Source organism: Strix aluco, chromosome Z (genome assembly GCF_031877795.1).
Source record: "Strix aluco isolate bStrAlu1 chromosome Z, bStrAlu1.hap1, whole genome shotgun sequence".
Taxonomy (NCBI): domain Eukaryota; kingdom Metazoa; phylum Chordata; class Aves; order Strigiformes; family Strigidae; genus Strix; species Strix aluco.
Window position 1 is genome coordinate 60,500,195 of NC_133971.1, and position 20,994 is coordinate 60,521,188.

At 43.9% G+C, this 20,994-nt stretch overlaps 1 protein-coding gene across 3 annotated transcripts in view; it reads right to left on the minus strand.

Moving 5' to 3' along the window:
* The window catches only part of IDUA (alpha-L-iduronidase), a 47,378-nt gene extending 46,940 nt beyond the window's left edge, over positions 1–438 (minus strand). For 2 of the 3 annotated variants that reach the window (XR_012621522.1, XM_074811707.1), the window contains exon 1: positions 282–438. Coding sequence is in view for 1 of the 3 variants with exons in the window: in XM_074811707.1 (XP_074667808.1) it covers positions 282–403 (122 nt within the window). In the remaining 2 variants the exon portion in view is untranslated. The remainder of the gene's footprint in view (positions 1–281) is intronic. The other variant, XM_074811708.1, reaches the window with a different exon arrangement.
* Between the last annotated feature and the right edge of the window lie 20,556 nt (positions 439–20,994).

The following is a 20,994-nucleotide window of genomic DNA, read 5'->3' on the forward strand; positions in this document are numbered from 1 at the left end:
TATCTTGTGATCTGCTTTGTTTACATTAACTGGCCACATCCCATGACCAGCTCCACGCAGGTAACAGGCTAAGCAGCAAAGGGCAGCAAGGTGCCAAGCCCTCTGACTCTCGAGCAGCAGGCCCGGAACAGCATATGTTCCTCCAGAAAGGATGTGTCCTCACACCCTGGCGATCCTTTACTTGAGCAGGGCTGGAGGCAGCCGGCTCTCTCCCCAGCTGCTTCTTGCCAGCAGTGCGCGGCCTACCGCCGGCCGCCGGCCGCAGGGCTGTACGCGCTTACCAGAAGCCAGTGCTCCTCCAAAAGTGCTCCAGGCGCCGCTCGGCTCGCCGGACATTCACGGACACCACGTACGCCGCGGAGCTGGCACCCAGCTGCACCACCAGCCAGAGCAGCAGCCCCATGTCGGCACGAGGAGCCGAGCCGAGCCGAGCCGAGCCGAGCCGAGCCACACTGGCGCCGGCGCCCACTACCGACGCACCACGGACGCGACGCAGGCGCCCGCCCACGGGGCACGACGACAACAGCTCCCGCCCCCGAGGGCTCCCGCCGGCCCTGTGGTGAGTGTATTTAATTCACTTCAGAAAGCGCAGATCAGGTAACTTGGGTAGTAGCGTGTCTGTCTGAAGCCTGGGCGTTTCGTACTGTTGGCATAGCTAATGACCAGGAGTTACTTCCATGGAGTTGCGGCACGGTACGCAGTTGCTGCTGCATTTCTCTTACATACCACATGAGGGAAGTATACTCTTACGTCCTAGTGCTCTGTGTTGACAAACCTTTAGGAAAGAGGAGCGGTATGTAGTGGTGCAGGTGATCAAAACAGCCTTCTCCAAAAGAACATATGAACAGAATTGAAACTCTGTCCGTTTTTTCAGTCTAAACGTATTTACCGATCTCAGTATGGCAAAGAACTTTAAATGCACCTTATAACAGATAGGCTTTGTAAATGCCTATTGTCTTATGATGTGTGTCTGAGGACTGGGTTTTCCGTGGGAGTGGGACTCTCTTCCTTAGGATTCCTCTCTCTTACATACTGTACTGCCTTCAGGAATCTTGTCAAGCCTTGCCAACTTCAAGAAAAATGTGGGGAACTGGGACTCCCTTCCACATCCCTAAATACTGTGGTAGCATCTCATTTTGTGTTCATTAGTTCTGATTAATTGGGTGGATGGGGTACTCCAGTCTGATTTCTGATAGAGGTTTTGGATTCAGCAGGGGAAATTGTGGGCCCCTGTAACACCTGGAAAACTGCAGAGAGCTGCCAGGCAAAGAGCTGGCTCCAGTTGATCACCAAAAAGAGAACAAAGTGATAATTGTGTTCATGAAAATCAAGGCTATCAGTCCTAGTGGAGAAACCAAAATTTGCCACCCCAAAAGCTCTGGTATTTCAGCCCCTTTCACCAAAGCTCTCCCTGAAGCAGTTGTGCCAGAGCTAGCAGAGGGGAAGTTAGACGTTTACTCCTCAGCTCTAGAATACTGCAACTAGCAAGAGACTGCACAAGTAAATTTATGCCATATGTAATCCTGCTGGAGCCAGGAGTTTCCCTGTCTCAAAGGAGTGGCAGACTGGGACCTATCTCTAAGAAGTTGCAAAGTGGCCTGGTTCTGGTTGTTGATATGTTATTCCTCTGTTTGCAGCTTCATCTTCCTCTTGAGGCCTTCAGTCCCTGTGGGACTTGTGAGCTTACAAGGCGCACAGCCAAAATTGAGGCAGCAGCATTATACCCTGCAGACTTAGGTAGGAATAGCAATCTGGGATTGTGACTTGACTCTGGCAAGGGGGATTTCCCTAAATTTCCCAGGGCTGCTCATGCTGTGGCTCAGCTCCAGTACTCCAATGCCTTGGAAGAGCAGCAAGGCCCAAGCTGAGCTCTAGTGAGGTTTCCATGAAGGATATTTAAGAAATTGCCTTTATCCTTACAGGAAATGCGAGTTTGACAGCCAGGGCTTCTGCAGAGGGATAGTTGTTTCCTCCAAACTCTGTTTTCTGCGAAGACCTGAGGAAGGTGTTAAACAGGTAGTGGAAGTGCAAACTCAAGTGGGATCTGACAACCTAGGGGCCAGTAGGCAGGGAAGTCAGTCCTATGCTGCTAGCTGCACCCTGAGCTGGGGTAACTCTGGGGTGAGTGCTGCTGCCTGGGCTTCAGTGAGGGCTGCAGGCATTTTGCCAGCTGGAAAGGATGGTGCTTGGGGTGAAGGACCTCACAGACATTGCCTCTCTTCCCCTCCAGAGGGTTAGTCTGGAGGAGATGAACATCTGTGTACCAAATGCTATACCGTGGTTTGTTGCTTACTAACAGCAGCCCTGCACCTCATTGCCTTTAAGTGTGGAAGGTTCACTGCAGGGCAGCCACAGATACCAGCACCTAGCTGCAATGGACATGGAAATTATCCCTTGCAGAGGAGCCAAAAGCTCAGCTCTCAACCAAAGATCTACCAGCAAATTTCAGCAAAAATATATTTACAGGGAAGAAACCCCATGAACCTCATGTTTTCCTACCACAGACTGTCCCCATTGGCATCAGGAAGGCTTGAGCCCTGGAGACCACCCTGACTTTCCCTCAGAGACTGTCAAAACAGAGCTGTTGCATTTCAGCTTGGCTGATTTCAAAGTCACATCTGGAAGACAAGGTGTCAAACCAAAACTATGTTCATTTCACTAGGAAACCTTGGCTCTTCTCAGACATGATACCAGGCATGTTGTAGAAGGTCCTGAAACATAACAGACATGGATGCAGATGGAACTCTGTTGACATTTTAAAGAAGTGTCTGCCAAAGCTCAGGGAAAGACTCTTCACCAGGAGCCTGACAAGACCATGATCTCCAAAGCATTTCCAAGAAGGTCCTTCTCAGAGACTGGGGTAGTGGCTAATGAGACTGTCATCCTTGTTTTCTACAACTTCCCCCAAGGCATGGGGAAGTGCTACACCTAGCACATCAACCACATCAGACCAGAAGTTGGGAGATGGAAGATAAGACAAAACCCCTGCCAGAGGAGAGACAGAGAACTGGAGGCATCTCTGCATCACTCCCAGGTTTCTCTTCCCATGTCTGAGAAAGCAGCTAACAAGATTTTTCAAGGTACTTCTGAAGAACTGCAGTTCCCAGCAGAAAATCTTTCCTAATCACCACAACTGCCCTGGTGCCTCTTGCCAGAGAAAGAAAATGCAGCAGAAAGTGTTACCAGCTCCCTGTGAAGGAGTCTGGTATGCTTCTGCTGGGATGCTGCAGGGAGAGCAGCTGAGGCCAAATGTTTTGGTTTTTCCCAACCAGGGTAACCAACTGGACCAACATGTTCCTGGATGGACAGATATCTGGATATTTTTTGTAATAACTAAGCACTAATAATGGTGAGGTGTTCTAGATAGCCTTTGTTTCTTGGATAGCTTCGCATTCCCACATGGTAGCATCTGGTCTTTGGGCAAGTGGACTCAGCTGAATGGTCTTGAGTTTCATGTCACATCTAATCCAGTCTAACCAGGACTCCTGCTAATCCAGTCTAACCAGGTCCTGCTCTTCTTCCCTGCCACTGCTTGCCTGCTCCTGCTGTTTCCCAACACTCAGATCTGACAGCAAGGCAGCTGAATGGAGGATAATCCAGCTGATTGACTGGGTGGGAAGCAACTCCTTTTTTGGCTCAGTTTGTTTTTTTGTGGACTAGCAAACTGCAGAGACATGGCACCGTGTGGCTGTAGTGCCTGCTAGTCCGCAACAGAGGAAGCACATGCGCAGGGTTGGGGGAGAGTGAGACCCGCCTTGACTCAGCTGCATGCTGTTAGGCTGGAGAAGGCACAGTACAAAATTGCACTCTGACTCATGCATCTCCATAGCTTCCATAGTATGGGCAGCCTTTGTAAAAAGCTAACTCTGAAGTGATCCTGTTGCTTGCAGGAGTCCAGCAAGCTGTATAGACCTGTCTCTACCACCTATTTGCGACTGTGCTTGTAATTGTCTACAACATACTAAAGGTATCTATTGATCAGACGTACATATCTGAAATCAAGAGTCTGATAAGCAATGCAGCATGGATCTCAGTTATGCTTTTCTTATGGAGGGCTTGTTTTTAAAGTTTAGCTTATGACAATGTTGCAGCTTTCCTGCAGGACCTGGTGAGACTTTGTGAGCCCTGGGATTTCCTTCTTCTTCTTCATTGATTCATCCCAGCCCTTGTGATGAGTACTTGAACTGGATGTGGCCTGCAGCTATCTGTGGCCTTTCACCTCAATGGGAGAGTCTTATGCTGTTTCAAGACCTGTAGTACCTCTAACACTAGGTTTCTGCCAACAGGCTGTGTGGATTGCAGACAGACATAAATATCTGCTCCCTGGTGGTGATTGCCTTTGCTGATGCTTGCTTTTCTCTAAAGCAGCAGTGATCAGCCCCAGCTAGAAGTAGGATGTGGTGCAGATACACTGGTGCTCTCCTGTGAGGCACTTAAAAGCTTGAAGGTGCCTGGGACATATCATCCTTGAGTTGCACGGTCACCACTTTTGAGATTGGCAAGCGTTAATCAGTTGGGTAGGAGAGAACAGGGTGCTTTACACCCCTGTGTAGGGTGGGATATGCCATTTCCTCCTAGGGGTTTCAGATTTTTCAGTGTCTGCTTCTTTCCTCGTGCGACACCATCGTTTTTTTTCCAACTCCCACTTTTGGTCTAGAGATACAATTCTGACAAATTTTAGAAGTGCTTTATGGCTTTTGCAGTGGACTTTCTGGACTTCATAGCTCAGGTGCAGGTCCTCTGCACTCTGAGGAGATCAATTGCTGGTATACAATGTAGTCTGGGTAGATGCAAATGGACAGACTCAGAGTGATGAAAATACTTCTCAGCCCTTCACAAGTGCTTTTCTTCTCATTGCTTAGTTTACCTAAAATGTGGTTAGGAGGTCTTGTTATCACCTCTGCAGAATACAACAAATTTAATAAGTATTATGGGAACACTTGCAATTCTAGACACCATCCATGTGCATATCTCTAATATCCCAAAGCTGGATACATTCAAGGACAGGATTTGTCATCTTCCTGCATTGGTGATACCTGTCATTCTACCCTGGCTTTCACCCAAGTGTAAATAGTGTATACAGTAGGGTTGCTCAATAAATGCTTTCTCATTTTTCCAGGGACATGGACCTTATCATCCAGATGTCACCTCCTAACCCACCTTGATTCAACATGACTCAAGGGGGTTGCTTTACTGTAATTCAGCACTGTACATCTATTTTTGTCTTCACATGTAACCTGGTACATATAGTTCTGTCATTGCAAGTATTAGGCTGATACAAGGAAATGATCACCTGCTTTGCAACTTGTTTACTTATAGCAATTTATAATGATTTCTGAATATTGCTTAATAATCCTGCTTGCCCTGACTGTTCTGTGGAAACTTACCAAGGACTACAATGTTCAGCAAAAATAAGAAACATGTCCTTGGAAAGCAGATGTGCTTTAACAAGTTTAGTCTTTGTAGTGGATGGATAGCCATGTATGAAGAGTAGAAACTAATATATTGGTGCTTTTAGATAAGATAGAATGGGTAAACCAGCTGGAACCACTCTTGTTGTTCAAGAAATTGGCTAACAGAGTCTGCACATGCTCTGAGGAAAAGTGCAAGGTGAAGAAGACTGTGAGCCTTCCTCTGAAAGACCCCCAAAGACGCCCCCCAGGAGGCAATGCGCAGGTGCAAAGATAACATAAACTGCTGACAGCAGCCTTTTGAACTAACCCAGCCTTACTCATGCATATGTATGTTTGTGTTATGTAATCCAATGAATATGTATATCTACACTCTATAAGTTTCTGGTAAAATGTGCTGTTGGTGTGCAAGCTTTGTGGAGAAATCCCCTTGCACCCCGGCGCTGGAGTAAACATACCTGCTTTATAACTCTGAGTTGTAGAGTCTATTTCTGCGTATCAAGGCCAAGGGCTTTACATTAACCTGGCAGAGGGTTGTCTCAGGGCTTGTCTTGGCCTGAGCTTGTTTTAGCCATGGTAATGATTGTTTGGTGGACAGATGACTGTTGCCTACATTTTTTCAGCTTAGATCAGTAAATACCATTGAGGGTAAAATGTGTCAGGGTGCAGCAAGGGCTAGCTGCTTCCTGAAACAGAGGGAATTAAGGGGGTTAACAGGGCTGGCAGGGGCCTCACCAGCCCAACAACTGCCTCTGAATCCATGAGCAGGGCAGACACTGAAGTGGCAGATGTGGTCAGCCCGGAGTCCAGTCTGGACCAGGCAAATTCATGGTGACAGGGTAGCTCTGAGGTCTTGCTGGGAAGTCAGTCTACAGATCAGGGTCCAGATCAACAAGGTCCATGGCTAGATGTAGGCAGTGCTGAGACCAGCACTTCTACAAGATAGCTGGGGTAGGGTTTGAAGGCCCCAGCCTGAGCTGAAATGGGGCTCCTGCCCCATGAGCAGAGGCTGTAGATGAGGGCCTCAAGGGAGGCTGGTCAGGGCCATTGAGGCCTGTTAGTGCACTCAGGCTCTGAATAAACATCTGTCAATACAGACTGTCACTGCATAATTCCTTATGTTAACTGAAGTTGGGGGAGGTTGTGTTGCAAACTGTGGCAACACTTGTGTTTTGTTGATGGAGAGGACCACTGTGAAGATGCAATGTTCTTCCTATTTTGGGTTATGTACTTCTTTAGGAGTATTGTGGTGCTGGGCTTGATGGTAGTATGTGGTCCCTCTGCACTTCAGAGGGAAATAAATCAGGAAGACTTTACTGCTGATTGTAAAGTTCTGGGTTTACTCCACTGTCCCTGAGCAACGAGCTACCCTGTCTCCAAGTGTTTAGCTGGGAACCAATGAAAGCAAAGCACACTTTATTAGGAAAATATACAGAAGTAGTGCAAGCAGGGCTCAGGCAGCCACTTTACAAGGACCACTATTCTACCTTCAGTGATGAAATTGTCATGCCAAGGACTCAGAGTGATAAGTGCTTTCTGCTTAGGCAGAGCTTATGTCCTCCCTGAGTCTTAGGACTCAGAAGGACAATGGTGGGCTAAACATAAGGGCAGAGAAAAGGGATAGATACTAGGAATTTAATCTATATTGGTCTTAATCTTATTTTCAGGATTACTGTATCTGAACTAACAGTGGCAGTCTCCTGTATTTTAGTTAGACTGTGAAGACCTTAATTAGACTAATGATAAATTCTGAGCTCTGCATCTAATCTGTGTTCCCTTTTGCACATAGCAAAATTTGTTTATAATGTAGGGAGTGTTGCACAGGTACCAGAAAGAATGGCATTGATGTTACATAGCAGTCACCGTCTACACCTCTATTGTGACTGTGGTCATGTGTAGGAGAGGCAGTACTATGTTGGCTAGCTGAGGATGATATACTGCCTTGCATCCTTCTCATAAGCCGCTTTTATCTCCTCAGTTTCCTCTTTGGCTGCATGTTGTGGTTTGAACTCAGCTGGTAGCAAATTGCGCTGTGGCCAGTTGTTCACTCCCCTTCCCTCCCCCGCCGGTGAAAATAGGGGAGGAACAAAAGAAAGAAGAAATCTGTAGGTTAAATTAAAAAAGGTACTAGCAAAACCAACAGTAATGATAGCAGTCCAAGACGGGTAAAATGCAGTAGCGGCTCACCAAGCAGCGACCGGTACAGAGCCCGTGAGAGCACGCGCCCGCCTATATGCTGGGCTTTGACGTCACATGACATGGAATGGTCCAAGGGTCCATTGGGACCCGGCCCTCCAGCTGTGCTCCCTCTCAGCCCAAGGAAAGTTAACTCTAGCCTGGCCAAAACCAGGACATTGCATCAGCTCCTCTGGGCAGAAATTACCATTTATTTGTGTGACACCCCACATAGTTCTCTTTCAACTCCTTTAGGTCCTCTGCTGGAATGAGAGTTTGCATGTATTTACCTATGGTCAGAGCATGTTCTACCTCTTGCTTTGAGGAAAGGAGGCTAATGTGAAGGAAAGAACAGATTTATCCCTCAAACCTCAGACAGTCTTTGGTACTATCATTGCTCCTAGAACTGGCATCAGCACACAGGCTGGACAGGGGGTGAAGGAGTTGATTTCCACAGCTCACTCTGCCAAGAGCATACAAAAAAAGCTGAAACATTGGAGGAGTGTTTAGTGAACTTCTCCAAGTCTCATGCAGAGGTAAAAGATTTACCTTTTATTACAACCTCTATTTACAGGGCTTCCTTAGAAGAGCACACTCCATGTCAGCTCCTGTTTCTAACTCATGTTCTCCTTTATTGGGAGCAGCTACAAGTCTTTTCGTCAAGTCTGTGGTGGTGTAGCACATCTCAGGCAGCTTGTGAACATGTGTAGATGGTTCCCTCCCATGTCAGACATGACAATTTGCTGGTAACATTTCTGGGTAACATGGTCGTTTTCAAAACTGTCTCTGCAGGGTGTCACAAAGATGCAGCTGAAATCAGGGCTCTGGCCTATTCTTCTTCACTCTTCTGCTCTGCTAAGCAAATCTTACTCTGTACTTATGTAGAAAGCCTTTGTAATGTTCATGCAGAGTAACCTTGAAATTAGAAGGGGAAAAACACAACGCTTTCTTGCCATCACCCATGCCTTTGGATGGGCAAAAATGTGAATGTCCAAAAGCAGATAGATGGCCATGTGGCTTCGGAAGAGCTCAACCATCAGGAGCTCAGTTCTGAATATGGGGAGGAAAACGTGCCTACCAGGATGGAAGAGAAAGGATTCATGCCTGTGTGAGGACCAGGAAGAACCTTTAGCTTTCATTGGAGACCTTGTGCTAGGGAAGAGGGTAATTTTGGTAGCAGTGCAGCAGCAGAAGCTGCATGGCCCATCAGAAGATTTGGGTCTAGTTGTATGGAGGAAACCACACTGTCTGCAGCTCTCTGATTCCTTATGTGCACTGGGTCTGAACAGGAAGGGGCAGTGAATCTGTTTTATCCTCTGACAGCACCTTTCTTCTGCATGAATGGGAATAGCTAAAGACCAGAAGGGAAACTTTCAAATTGTATGGTCCAACAGTGGTGGTACTTTATGCCACCATTCAAAGAACGTTAACAAGTGGACTTTCACAGCACTGAATTATACTTTATGGTACTAAACAAGTGGAAGTTTAGTCACAGAATCATAGAATGGTTTGGGTTGGAAGGGATTATCTAGTTCCAACCCCCTTGCCATGAGCAGGGACACCTTCCACTACTTCAGGTTGCTCCAAGCCCCATCCAGCCTGGCCTTCAACACTTCCTGGGAGGTGGCAGCCACAACTTCTCTGGGCAACCTGTTCCAGTGGTTCACCACCCTCACAGTGAAGAATTTCTTCCTTATATCTAATATAAGTTAGATATAAGTTACCCTCTTTCATTTTAAAACTGTTACCCCTTGTCCTATCACTACTCTCCCTGTTAAAGAGTCCCTCCCCATCTTTCCTGTAGGCCCCCTTTAAATGCTGGAAGGCCACTGTAAGGTTTCCCTGAAGCCTTCTTGTCTCCAGGCTAAACAACCCCAGCTCTCTCAGCTTGTCCTCATAAGGGAGGTCTTCCGCCCCCTGATCATATTCATGGTCCCCCTCTGGACCCGCCTGAGCAGGTCCATGTCCTTCTTATGTCAAGGGCTCCAGAGCTGGATGCAGTACTCCAGGTGAGGTCTCATGAGAGTGGAGTAGAGGGAGAGAATCTCCAGTCACTTGTAGCTGGGCAAGAGCAAATTCTTGAGCTATGGTTACAATTTCCAGGTGTTCCCAGTTGCTACAAGATTTGTGTCAGCTTCTGTTTTGCATCTGATCCAGGAGGGAATATTTATTATTTATATATCTGTTCTTAATGGGTCAGTTAACTTATCATTTGCCATAATGCTTAGTAAACAGAATCCAACAGACACTTTTTTTTTTTTGTGAATTAGAATTAAAATTGTCTGTATTTGATCTGACAGCAAATTTTGGAAATCTGTGATGCTGGATGCGTTAATATCAATGATGGCTCATAGTTTGAACTTTAAGTTCAGGTTAGATGCGCGTCAACATACTAATTCATACAGGTTTGGAAACCTGCCCCAAAAATGGAAAGGCACAGGATTTACATGTTCTCTCTTGTTTGCTCCACAGGACATGCATTGCAACTGACATTTTGTGTGGGCTGTGGAGAGGCAGAGGCAAAAATAAATACAATCACAAAATCCTCTAGAAAAATCAGAATGGCTGCTCTTTGAGTCCTTTGGAAAGCTTTCATTGGCTCATTTTGTCTAAACAAGTCAACCCAACTGTACTTAATTAAAACTATCTCTCTGTTACAAAGCTATTTGCCACTTTCACACCAAGTATAGCCTTAACTTCTATATTAGACTTCCTGTGGCCATCACATGAGCTCATGAGGCAACCCATTAGAAGCTCTTACAGTTAGGAGCCATGTCAGTAATTGAGAACATAAGTACTCTCCCAACACTGTGCTTGTGAAGCAGGTAAAGAAAACTAAGGGCATTGGGCCACTACCCCTTTCAAAACAAGGAATAAAGATGTTTCCTTCTGCCATGTGATCTTCTGAGCTATAGGTCAGTATTGCTCATAATCAGTCAAGAAACCAAAGTTCAGAATTAAATGCTCTGACTTTCATTCTACCATTGCTACAGCAAACCTATCGTCTCTAATCCCCTTTATATCCATCTTGTATAAGCCTTAATGAATGTTTAATTCCTTACCAAAGTCTTCCATTAAGGGATTCACTTTATTTCTGGGAGGCATAGGACCATCACACCTAACATGTATCATTTTTTTGACAGTTTTATGGTTCAGTTGGAACAATTTGCAGAGCTGTCCATCAGTATGTTCCCTGCAGCTTTGCAGCCTATTTTAGTCATGAACTGCAGAACAGACCAGAGTAACAGGCCACTGAGTGATACTTAGAAACTGAAGGAATAAAGTTCAGAAAAGCCACTGGAAATACTTTGCCTAGTGATTTGTTTATCTGTTCTACTTCGTTCTGCAAAGGCTTACTGCTAGTGCAGTAGAAGAGGAACTGTGCTTTAGAGACATCTCCTCAGCAGTGCAGGGCTTGCAATATTTTTGGGTCATGGGTTTACGCAGTTCTCTGCATCAAGTAGTAACACTAACTGTCACTTCTCTGAAGCTATGTAGGGGATGACAAACACCTGTGCTGTTTTAGCATGGGCTTAAGAGTGCACTGTGTAAGGCTGGTAAAAGCCTTTTTGTACTCTCCAAGTGTTTGGGCTTTGTGGTAGGGCAACAGCTGGAGGAAAGGGAAGAGAGTCAACAACTTCAGCTGTTGGGTAGCTCTGCTGCTGCATTGCCTTGCAAAACAGTCTGTGCCCTTTACCTCCAGGCCTGGACAATCTCTAGCTGTCTGCGAAATGGCTGTGCTGCTCCTCTGTGTTCCTGAAAGGTCTCTTTAGGTACTTGCTTACAATTCTCAGGCATATCCCATCCCCTGCACTACCTGGCTTAGACTTATAACAGACCTTGACAGATTTACCTGTGGTCACAGTTGTACGCAAGCCATAAGTAAATGGTGACAGTTTGTGGTAACCTTCCCATTTCATTGCCATTACAAACGATAGTGGAGGTTATTCATGCCAACATTTCATACAGCTTCCCCAGGAAGCCCATCCTTCTTCTAAAAGAACAATGACCAGTCCCAGGGCAACAGCCTCTTGCCAGCTTGCTCCACCATTCTATACAGTACTCTGTAGAGGCTTTTTGGAGGCTGTTAAAACACAGAGTGCACTCATGTGAAAAGAAAAGCTTGGCATTTGCACCTCAGACTTGTATTCATGCTTAGCCTGATATAGAATGAGAGAAACAAGTCCTGAAAAGTATGTGTGTGTAGTGGTACCCAGACTAAAGCAAGATGGACTTATTGGGTTTCTTGAAAGATTGTTGCTGTGCTTGCCCACAGATTTAAGTCAAAGGAGAAGGTGTTGGTTGTACTTGTGGGTGGATAATTAGTGGGAAAACTTCTCAGACGTGGTTTTCCCATTTGCACAGTGGTGAGTGGATGTGCTCAAGTTAACTGAGTACGCATTTTCAAGGAACGTAACTCTTAAAATAATGCATGTTAAAATTGGCAATTTTTGAAGTTCAAACAATATATTAAAACAGAATTCAAGTTCATCCAGCTTCAGGGGTTTGCAGATGCTTCCTAAATAGACCTTGTGAATTCTTTTGCACAGTTAGACTTTTCAGTTCTAGCACTTTCTGAAACTGAACTGGTAAACTTACTGAACTGGAGCGCAACTGCTTTCCTCCAAAGTCCAAAGCAGCTTTAGCAGCTCAACAGACATGAGTGTTGCACACTCATTTGGGATTTTATGGGCATATGCTTCTGTACCATTACACGCTGTGCTGCAGCCTAATCTGGACAGGACAGGATCATCAGAGGGTTTAGATTAGCCCAGTGCACCAGTTTCAAGTATGCCTTGCACTCTTAGGGCCTTCCCCAACCTATCAACAAGATTAGTAAAAATTTATATGCATACTCACACAAACACACATACTCTTACCAGGGGAGTCAACTCTCAATTTCTTGTCTGTCAGAGGTTTCTGTCTTTAAACAGGTCTCCTTGGAGTGATGACATCCTGTATTATAATTTTACTACATGGTGATTTCATTTTTCTTCATGGAGCATATTTTGCTGCTCCCAGATTTCCATGGTACTCCTCACAGTTTCTATATGACAAAATGGGTGAGGAAGAGTGATTTTTGGGGGGAAAAGGGGATGCAAAGTAGCAAGCACTGGAATCTCTACTTTCCAAACCCATATCTTCTTCTTTGACTTGTACTTTGCAAACTTCAGCCATACTGATAAGAATTTCTTCAGAGTCATTGGAATTTTGGGGTTAGGTGAAAGGATGAAACAAACTATAGAAATGATAGAAACAAAATATAACTCAGTAATCTCTTTGATACCTTTTCATGTGACAAGTAACAAAGTATTCTGTGGGTAGTAAGCAGTAAAATCTAGAGATGTTTATCAGACTGGCTTTAAATTTTAATTTTTTTCCCCTCCCAAAATTAACCTCACAATTTTCTCTTGAAAGTTTTCTTTTCAAATGAAATCACTTTGAAAAACACGAATTAGGATATTTGAAAAATTTCTGCTGGCCATAGAGGAGGCCCAGAAAAATGAAGTGTCTTTGCAAAGAATGTGTCTCTTCTTTCCATTTTTGCCTTCTTTCAAACTTTGACCTTGTCTGAATTGCAAGGCTTCTAGTCATCTTTAAACTAGGGGGTCCTGTTGGCTGAGCCAGCAACATTTTAGTTCCAGCAGATGTTAGCTGTCATTGCTGCTCACACCTCATGTGTCTCCTCAGGGAATTTCACCCTTTGCTCTTCCTCACCAAGCTGCAGCTCATTGACAGTGTAAATATGTTAGACAAGCACTGACATGCTCTTGTCTGTCTTGCTGCTGATTTTGACATGGCACCAACTTGCTGTGATGCCCAGTGGATCACAGTTGCCACTTCGTGTCATTTCTTGCTCTTCATCATGTTTTCCTTTAAAGTTTTCATTTGTGGCCATGGAGCTTTACAGCTGAATTTGCACCCCTGAAGCCAAGGGGTGTCCTACCCATTTATATTTACCTTCTTCACCACTTTTGATACAAAACTTCTGTATCTTTTGTATGAATGACAGTTGAAATCTTCCTGGCCAGCTCTGCACATTCTAGCTCAGCACATGCTTCAGCTTCAGTTGTGACTGTGTATTGACATTCCTCCTTATGCAGGTAATACAGGCTGATTTAAGATGCTCTTAATAATGTGCTATTGGATGCTCTGCCAAAAAGCAAATCACAATAGCTAGTTACAGCACTCTGCTGCCCAACTGTATTGCTGATTATTATCATATGTTTTGCACCAATTTTTGCTTCATTAGATATTCATATAGATGAGTCATAAGCTCAAATACAATATATGAACAATATTTTAGTTACAGTGCCTGAAGGCACGTGGCACAGAAATCTAACAGAACCTGCCCAAAAGGTTAAAAAATCATAACTCAGGCATCCCAAAGTAACATGTTTCAGAACCACTGGAGTTTTGGTCATGTACACTGCAGTGTCTTTGTTCTTTGCGCCTCTGCAGTTGGTGATTGATTTAAATTCTGTCAGTCCCACAGCTGTCATTCTCAGTACACTTTCTTTGAGAGTCAGCAATTAAGTAATGAATAAAGTGGATTAAAAGTATTTTCAGCTGAAGTCTGGATTTTTGGCTAAGTGGTTTTGTTTGCAGAAGAATGACACCATTTTAAAAGGGTAAGAGAGTCCTCTTCATGCCCTTCATACAAATCAACTGAAAATTGAAGTATTTCATGTAGGAGGCATGAGATTTCATGGGAGATGTCACTTGGCTGCTTGCTCTTCTGAGGCTGCTGTATGTCACTACAGTCATAGCATACTCCTCCTCGCCAAGGAGCTCTTGTCAGGGAGTTTAGGTTTGGCCAAATTCTTCTTTTCCTCATTTTTCATTTTTTATCTAAAAGGAAAATTAAAATGTCCTGTGAAAATGTTCATGATTTTCTGACAAACTGTAGAAATGGCTCAGAAAAATAGCTCTGGGCTATTTAAAACAACACTGCTAAGACTTGTTGGCACAATGTGAGTACAAGTTCGGTGGCACAGTGCAGATTCAGTTGTAGCAGAGATGACAATTCTGTCTTTCAGAGTAAATGAAAATCACCAGAGACTTGCACCAGTTCTTTCTGGAGAAGCAAAATGTCCCCTGAGAAGAATTCTAACCAACGTTCTCAGCTGATGGGAAATCCAACTGCTCTGACATCAGTGCTCTAAACCTGCATACTTTGATAGGTTTTCATAGAATCAAAAGAAAAACATTTACACAATTTCCCAGTTTCACATGGAATTTTAACAGGACTATTGAGGTCTGACTGACTACATTCTTGCCTGTTTCCATCATTCATTTTGCTCCAAAATTTATCAAGATTTTGTGTCTTTAGTTTTTGCCAGAAGGGCTCCGGCTGACCAATTTCCAGTGAAATCTGATGAAAAACAGAAATAAGGGCTTAGTTTCAGGTGAAGTTATGACTGTGAATATGCCTGATTGTCCAGGAAGTATCCCTTTGTGCTCTGAAGTACACACTTTCCTATTCAATTTTTGTTGACTCCCATGACTGCTCAGGGCTTTGGCTGTTCCAGGTGTTCATGTGACCATTGAGATTTTTTTCCTCCATGCCCTGTCTCCTATGCCACTTTAGATACTGACTTCTTTGAAGATGGGCTGTCTCTCAGTGTGTTTGTGCAGAGCTCATACAAAGTTGATCTTTTTGACACTGGAATATTTGGCTGCCCCTGCATTACAGGACAGCATCTTCACTGCCCACTGGCTTTGAGAAACTCCAGAAACCTTTAGTGACAGGTTCAGAAAATAGGTGGAGGAAGAAATACTGGGTTCTCTCAAACTCAAACACTTTTATTACTGCTTTTGCTATTCCAGAGTGAGGATATGGTCTTTAAGAGATGAAAGGGAATAAGCCAGGTTAAAAAAATAACATTAATACTTACCGATCAGAAGGGATCAAAACTACTCATAAAACTGAGCACAGATAATCACAAACAAGATAGTTTCTTCAAAAGCCACAGGACACTAAGGATGAGAACATCTCACAGTGGACTCTGAAACAAACAGGATTACTTAACCTTCGCAGCTCCTGGCTCATTTTAACAAAGATAGGAGAGTGGAGTTCATAAATTTTTTATATTTTTGCTCATTTTTCCATTCATTTGCAGTGAGTATGGCAAATTCCCAGACAAACTTTTAGGAGTATGTCTTAAATATATTGAGCCCTTACAAAATACTGCAGCACCTATCTTGTTTCCAGAAGGATATCCTTCTCTGTCTTCAAGAGTCCCATTTGCCATGTGCAAACACCTTTGCAGTGTCCATAAAAATGTCATAATGCCCTGAGAGATGTTGGGGAGCTAGGTATGAAGAATTTTTAAGAGAAACATTTGTAAATCATTCCAGTGTTGCAGAATATGGAGTAAGGACTGAAGTCTTGACAACTTTCAAACAAAATTTATGGCCTCTTTATGATCCATGGAGAAGCTGTTCCTTCAACGTTTTCATCACCTGGGAAAGAGTTTCAGATTTCAGTGGGAGGTATCATAGGTATTTTTAAAGGGGCATTGGTTTGGTTTTATTACAGGGGAAATCTGAGAAGTGAATGTCAGAATTCCTTCTAACATGGATTTTTCACTTCATGTATTTACATGTCCTCTCAAATGACACTTTTTTCGGTATTGGGTGGAGTGTCATCTGGGAGCTAGACTTTCAGAGTACTCAGTACATTTTTAAGGCTTTCCTCCAACATCAGCAAGGTACAAGGGTTTACTTAGGTGTCCAACCTGACAAAAGCTTTTCCCTCACTTAGCTTCTCTTCAGTTTCTGTCCTCTGAGGAAAATTAATGACAGAGGAATAGCTGTCTGGTCTAGCTGTGGTGCATTTCTGAGGTTTCTATCCCAGGTGGAATCTGACATTTAATGAGACATGAATGGAGACAGTGTTTATCACCATGTAGTCAAGCATATGTTATCTCTGCTGGACTCGGACATGTGGTGGACAGGAAGGTTCCAGGAGGTACACCTGTGTTGGGAAGATTTATCCTGCATCTCTCTCTTCTGCTTGTCCAAGTGTTTGGTGTTCTTCCTACTCCAGATTTTGGGATAAAAAGTAAAATATAGTACCTCTCCCAGTTATTTCCTGTGTGAGGGTTTTATTTTCTATCTATTATTGCTAATATGGTTATGCTAATGCTAATGGTTAAAGCAGGAATGGAAAAACTGTTCTTTACTTCGGCCCAGCTTCCTGTTCAAACAATATTTATGGCATCATGTATTTTTTTCTGTCTACTCACTGACCCCTTCAAAGGCCAATTTATAATGAATTTTAAAGATAATTAAATTTCTGTAAATTTGGTGTGAATCAAACACTGCACAAAGGGAAGAATCCAAATGAGATTTCCACTTTGCCCCATCTGAACGAGCAACAGACAGACTATAGATCTAATTTGGAAGTAGTCACATGGCCAGTCGGCACATATACCTTAGTCCACTAATCAGCATACATGTAGCTCCTGCCTAGCTTCTACACATGAAAGGGTGCAGGAGCAGTGCTTAAAGCTGTTGAATGTGGGAAGTTTAGTGACAAAAGATGCAGGCACAAGAAACGACGTTTCATTAGTCTTCCATCTCACTGACCAGCCCATTTCCCTCATGATAACTATGATAATTTTTTTCAATTATTAGTATTTTTTCCACACTAATTAGTCTAAGGACTCTTTTTTTTTTCCCTGCAGTTCCCAGCCACAAAGTTGCCCACAGATTTTATTCTTTCTTTTGAACACACCTATGAATTTGCAAAAACAGTTAAGTTTGAAATCTCAGTCCACTAGAATGTGGCCTCAGAGAAGTTATTCAGCCAGTGTATAAGTGTATTCATGAAATGTCATATCAGCAAGAGCACTGTTTGGTGTGCTTCGTCTGCATGGCTCTGTTCACATGGTGCTTGAGTTACCTTCTCCTTGCAATGGTCTATTATTTAATGACCTCATAAGGGCTAAAACTGGGCATTTGCATTGTCATTTTGAGCACCCTAAACTTCAGTTCATTCTCCCAAGAAAGAAGTGTGGATGAAGAGTAAATCTGGCTTGATGCCTATACACAGACAAAGCCACATTGTCCCCCAATAATTTGTTTCTAGGGCCATCATACTACTCCCCATTTCCAAGCAACATTCCCTGTTGTGCTAAACCCTCTAATATTCTTCTTTTCCTTCATCTCTTTTAGGCTAGGAAATTTCAGACCTTCAGTCTGGGACTCCTTACTGCATCATAACCCTATCACTCTTTTGCTCAATCTGACCCTGTACCTTTAAAGATGCCTACCCCTTCCAGTCATCATAATCATTGTTATTGTTTTTTCCCTAACAATACTACTACTATACCTATTATCCTCAATACAGGATGTTACAGAGGCTCCCAAATGAGCAACCAACCACCAAAAATAAAAAATTAATTATTAATACAGTTAACTAGCTCTCTGTAAATTACAGGTTCGAATGTCTGTGAGAGGAGGACAGAACAACTTTCTAGGGTTTAATGGCAACCCAAAACACATAACAAAGAACTCTATGGGGTTTAACGGCAACCCAAAACACAGAACAAAGCCCCACTCCCTAGGGTTTAACGCAACCCAAAAGGCTTTATCACTCACCTGACAATGGAGGGCTCTCAACCTCAAGGACCTGCTCAGGGCAGCATCCCGACCCAAGGGGAGAGTGCTTGACCACAGCTGCTGCTCCAGGGGACAAGCTCAAAATGGCTCCCCCAGGGGACTCCATTTATACCCAGGCCGAATCTGACCTGTGGTCAATAGCAGCTCCCATTGGCCAAAGGCCCCAATTACCACGAAGCCCTGAGAACAAAGGCAGCCAGGAGCTGCTGCACTTCAGCAGCCAAGAAGCTCTGCTTTCATTGGGAGGATGCACCTGCCACACAGGAAGAGGACATTAGGTGAGCCCTCTACACTTGCTGAATCCAACAGTCCATCTTTTCACATGTCATAGCATCCCTTTAAGTATTTCTATTTACACTTCTGCTTGATTTGGTTTTTCCCTACTTATCAGATGGTAAATTTCTTAGAAGTAAAATGTCAGTTATACTAGCATCCCTGGAGGCACTGCAGATGTCAATGTAGAATTAGATGACTTCCAAGAGATCCTACTCAAGCTTGGTCTTTATGTTATTTATGTTATCGTAACTATGTGCATAAACAAAGAGGTCTATCTCCATTGTATCCCTTTAGAGTTGCTTCAAAGTAGGTCTTGATTTTCATTCTGGGATTGAGGAGAAATGGCATCTATGGCAAAGAGGTCAAAAGAAGATACAGAAACATCCAATCCACCCCTCTCTACAATGTGAAAGTATGTTTGCACCAAAGAAAGGTATTTACATTAGTGAAGTGTGGAAACATGTATTTTACATGTTGAAAACACACTCCCAGGACTTGTTCCTTTAGTAAGAATGCTAGAAAAGCCAAACAGATAATTGATTTGGGTTTTAGTTCCTTGAAACAGATCAGGTTTTATCAGCCTATGTAAGTCTCCATCAAGTTACAAGAAGAGTTAGTCCGAGCTAGAGGTCATTGAAGCTAAAAAAACTGATGCTATTTGACCCCATGTGTACAGTGGAAGGTGCTTTAAGGATGTTCCCATCAGTGATGCTTTAGCTTATAAAGGATGGCTCTTTGTGTACTCTGGGTACTGCAGCTGCTTGGCAGGCAGCATCATGGGAATAGGCATCCCCATTAATGTACTTGGCTACTCAGTGTGTAATGACTGCCAGACTTACCAGACTTTATACCTGGGGCAGCTGGGGGCGTCTGACAGAGGTCTTGTGGTTCAACCTCTTTAAAACAAAAGAAAAAGGAAGAAGGGACTGTATCACAGAGGAAGCCACTGAACTGAAGAAATTCTATGCTCAATATGTGGAAATACCCTAATCAATGCAAGCTACAAGACCTCCTCCCACCCATCATTTAAAATCTGACTAACAAAAAAATGCTTTAATATAAATGATCCTGAAGCATGAGCACATTACTGTGGACATTTGCACAAGCAGCCACTGAAGTTCCATACTCACTCATGCTTCATATCTCCTGTACACTAGAAGACACTGGTCAGTGCCTAATGGATCCAAGAGCAAACGCTGTTGGCACATGAGATCCCAGAGTAGGAGAGAGGCCAAAGCCCAGGGCTTACACATGAATGAGATTCAGGCTTTGCTGCAGGGAGTGCAGGAGGTGAATGAGCTGTGAGGTGAGTGAGCTGTGTGAATGTACTGCTCAGGGTGTGAGACTTGACAAGCTGGACTCTACTAACACTTAAGCAAAGAGTAATGACCTGGAAGTGCTCCTGTGATAGTTGAATGTCTGCGATCATGGCAGTGAAAACTGGATTCCTAATATTCTTCTGATAAATGCTTTATTAGCCTGGTTTATCGTAGTGATGTCCAGGAGTCGAACAAAACAGGGGATCTCAACTGCACTCAGTGCTAACTCAGGTTAATGGAAACCTTTTTCCCTGATGAGACTGTAGTAGGCACTGACAAGGCAGGTACAGCACGTGAAAGGTCAGAGCAAACAGCGATATAGTGCTTTGTTCTTCAGTGCCCCAGGAAGAGCTGTGTTTCTCCACTTCCCTATGGCTCTCACTCCACAGAAGAATAAAAAAAGGAATGGAGAAGTGCTGCTGTTGGCATTGCTTCTATGCAGCTGTAGGAAATTAGACTGGGTCTCTAAAGAATTCAGGGTTTGGCAGGCCGGTGTTGCCAGTTGGATTTCCATGTCAAGCATTTATGGAGAATATATGTCAGATTTCACTCAGGTGGAAGTGCATGGTGCTGCATACGTATGCACATACGGGGGGGGTACAACATAACGTTGTCTGAGTTGTCTGATAGTGAGGATGTTTGTGCACATCTCTGTGAACATGGGAGGTGCTGCTTCGGCACCTGTGGAAGCCAATAAATGTGCTTTGTGCTGTGCATTTCAGTGTTGGAACACTAAGCTATGGCAGGCAGAGCAGGCTTCAGAGGACAAAACAGTAATGAAGAGAGGGGCAGCACGGAGAGAGAGAGAGAGAGAAAGAGATCTCAGATATCAGGGTAAAGAAGAAAAGGAGGGAGGACTAGAAAGACAGAGGTTGTAGCAGCATAAAGGGAGGAAAGAGAATAACAAGTAACAGGAATAAAAATGAGTAAGAGAGGGGGAAAAAATTTATGACTCTTCTCTCCCTCCCCTGTCTTTCTCATCCCCTCTTGATCCTCTGGTGCTTTGTCCACAAGAGGAGAAGAGGCAGGAAGATAAATAGATAGAGAAGAGAGGAGAAAAAAAATTAGAGGAGAGAAAAAAAGACAAAAGGAAACAGGTTTGGAGGGGAGCAGCAGGTTGGGAGTGGAAGGCTTTGTGGTAATTGAAGGTGTTTTCAACATGGGCAGATGTAAGGTGAAGGGGA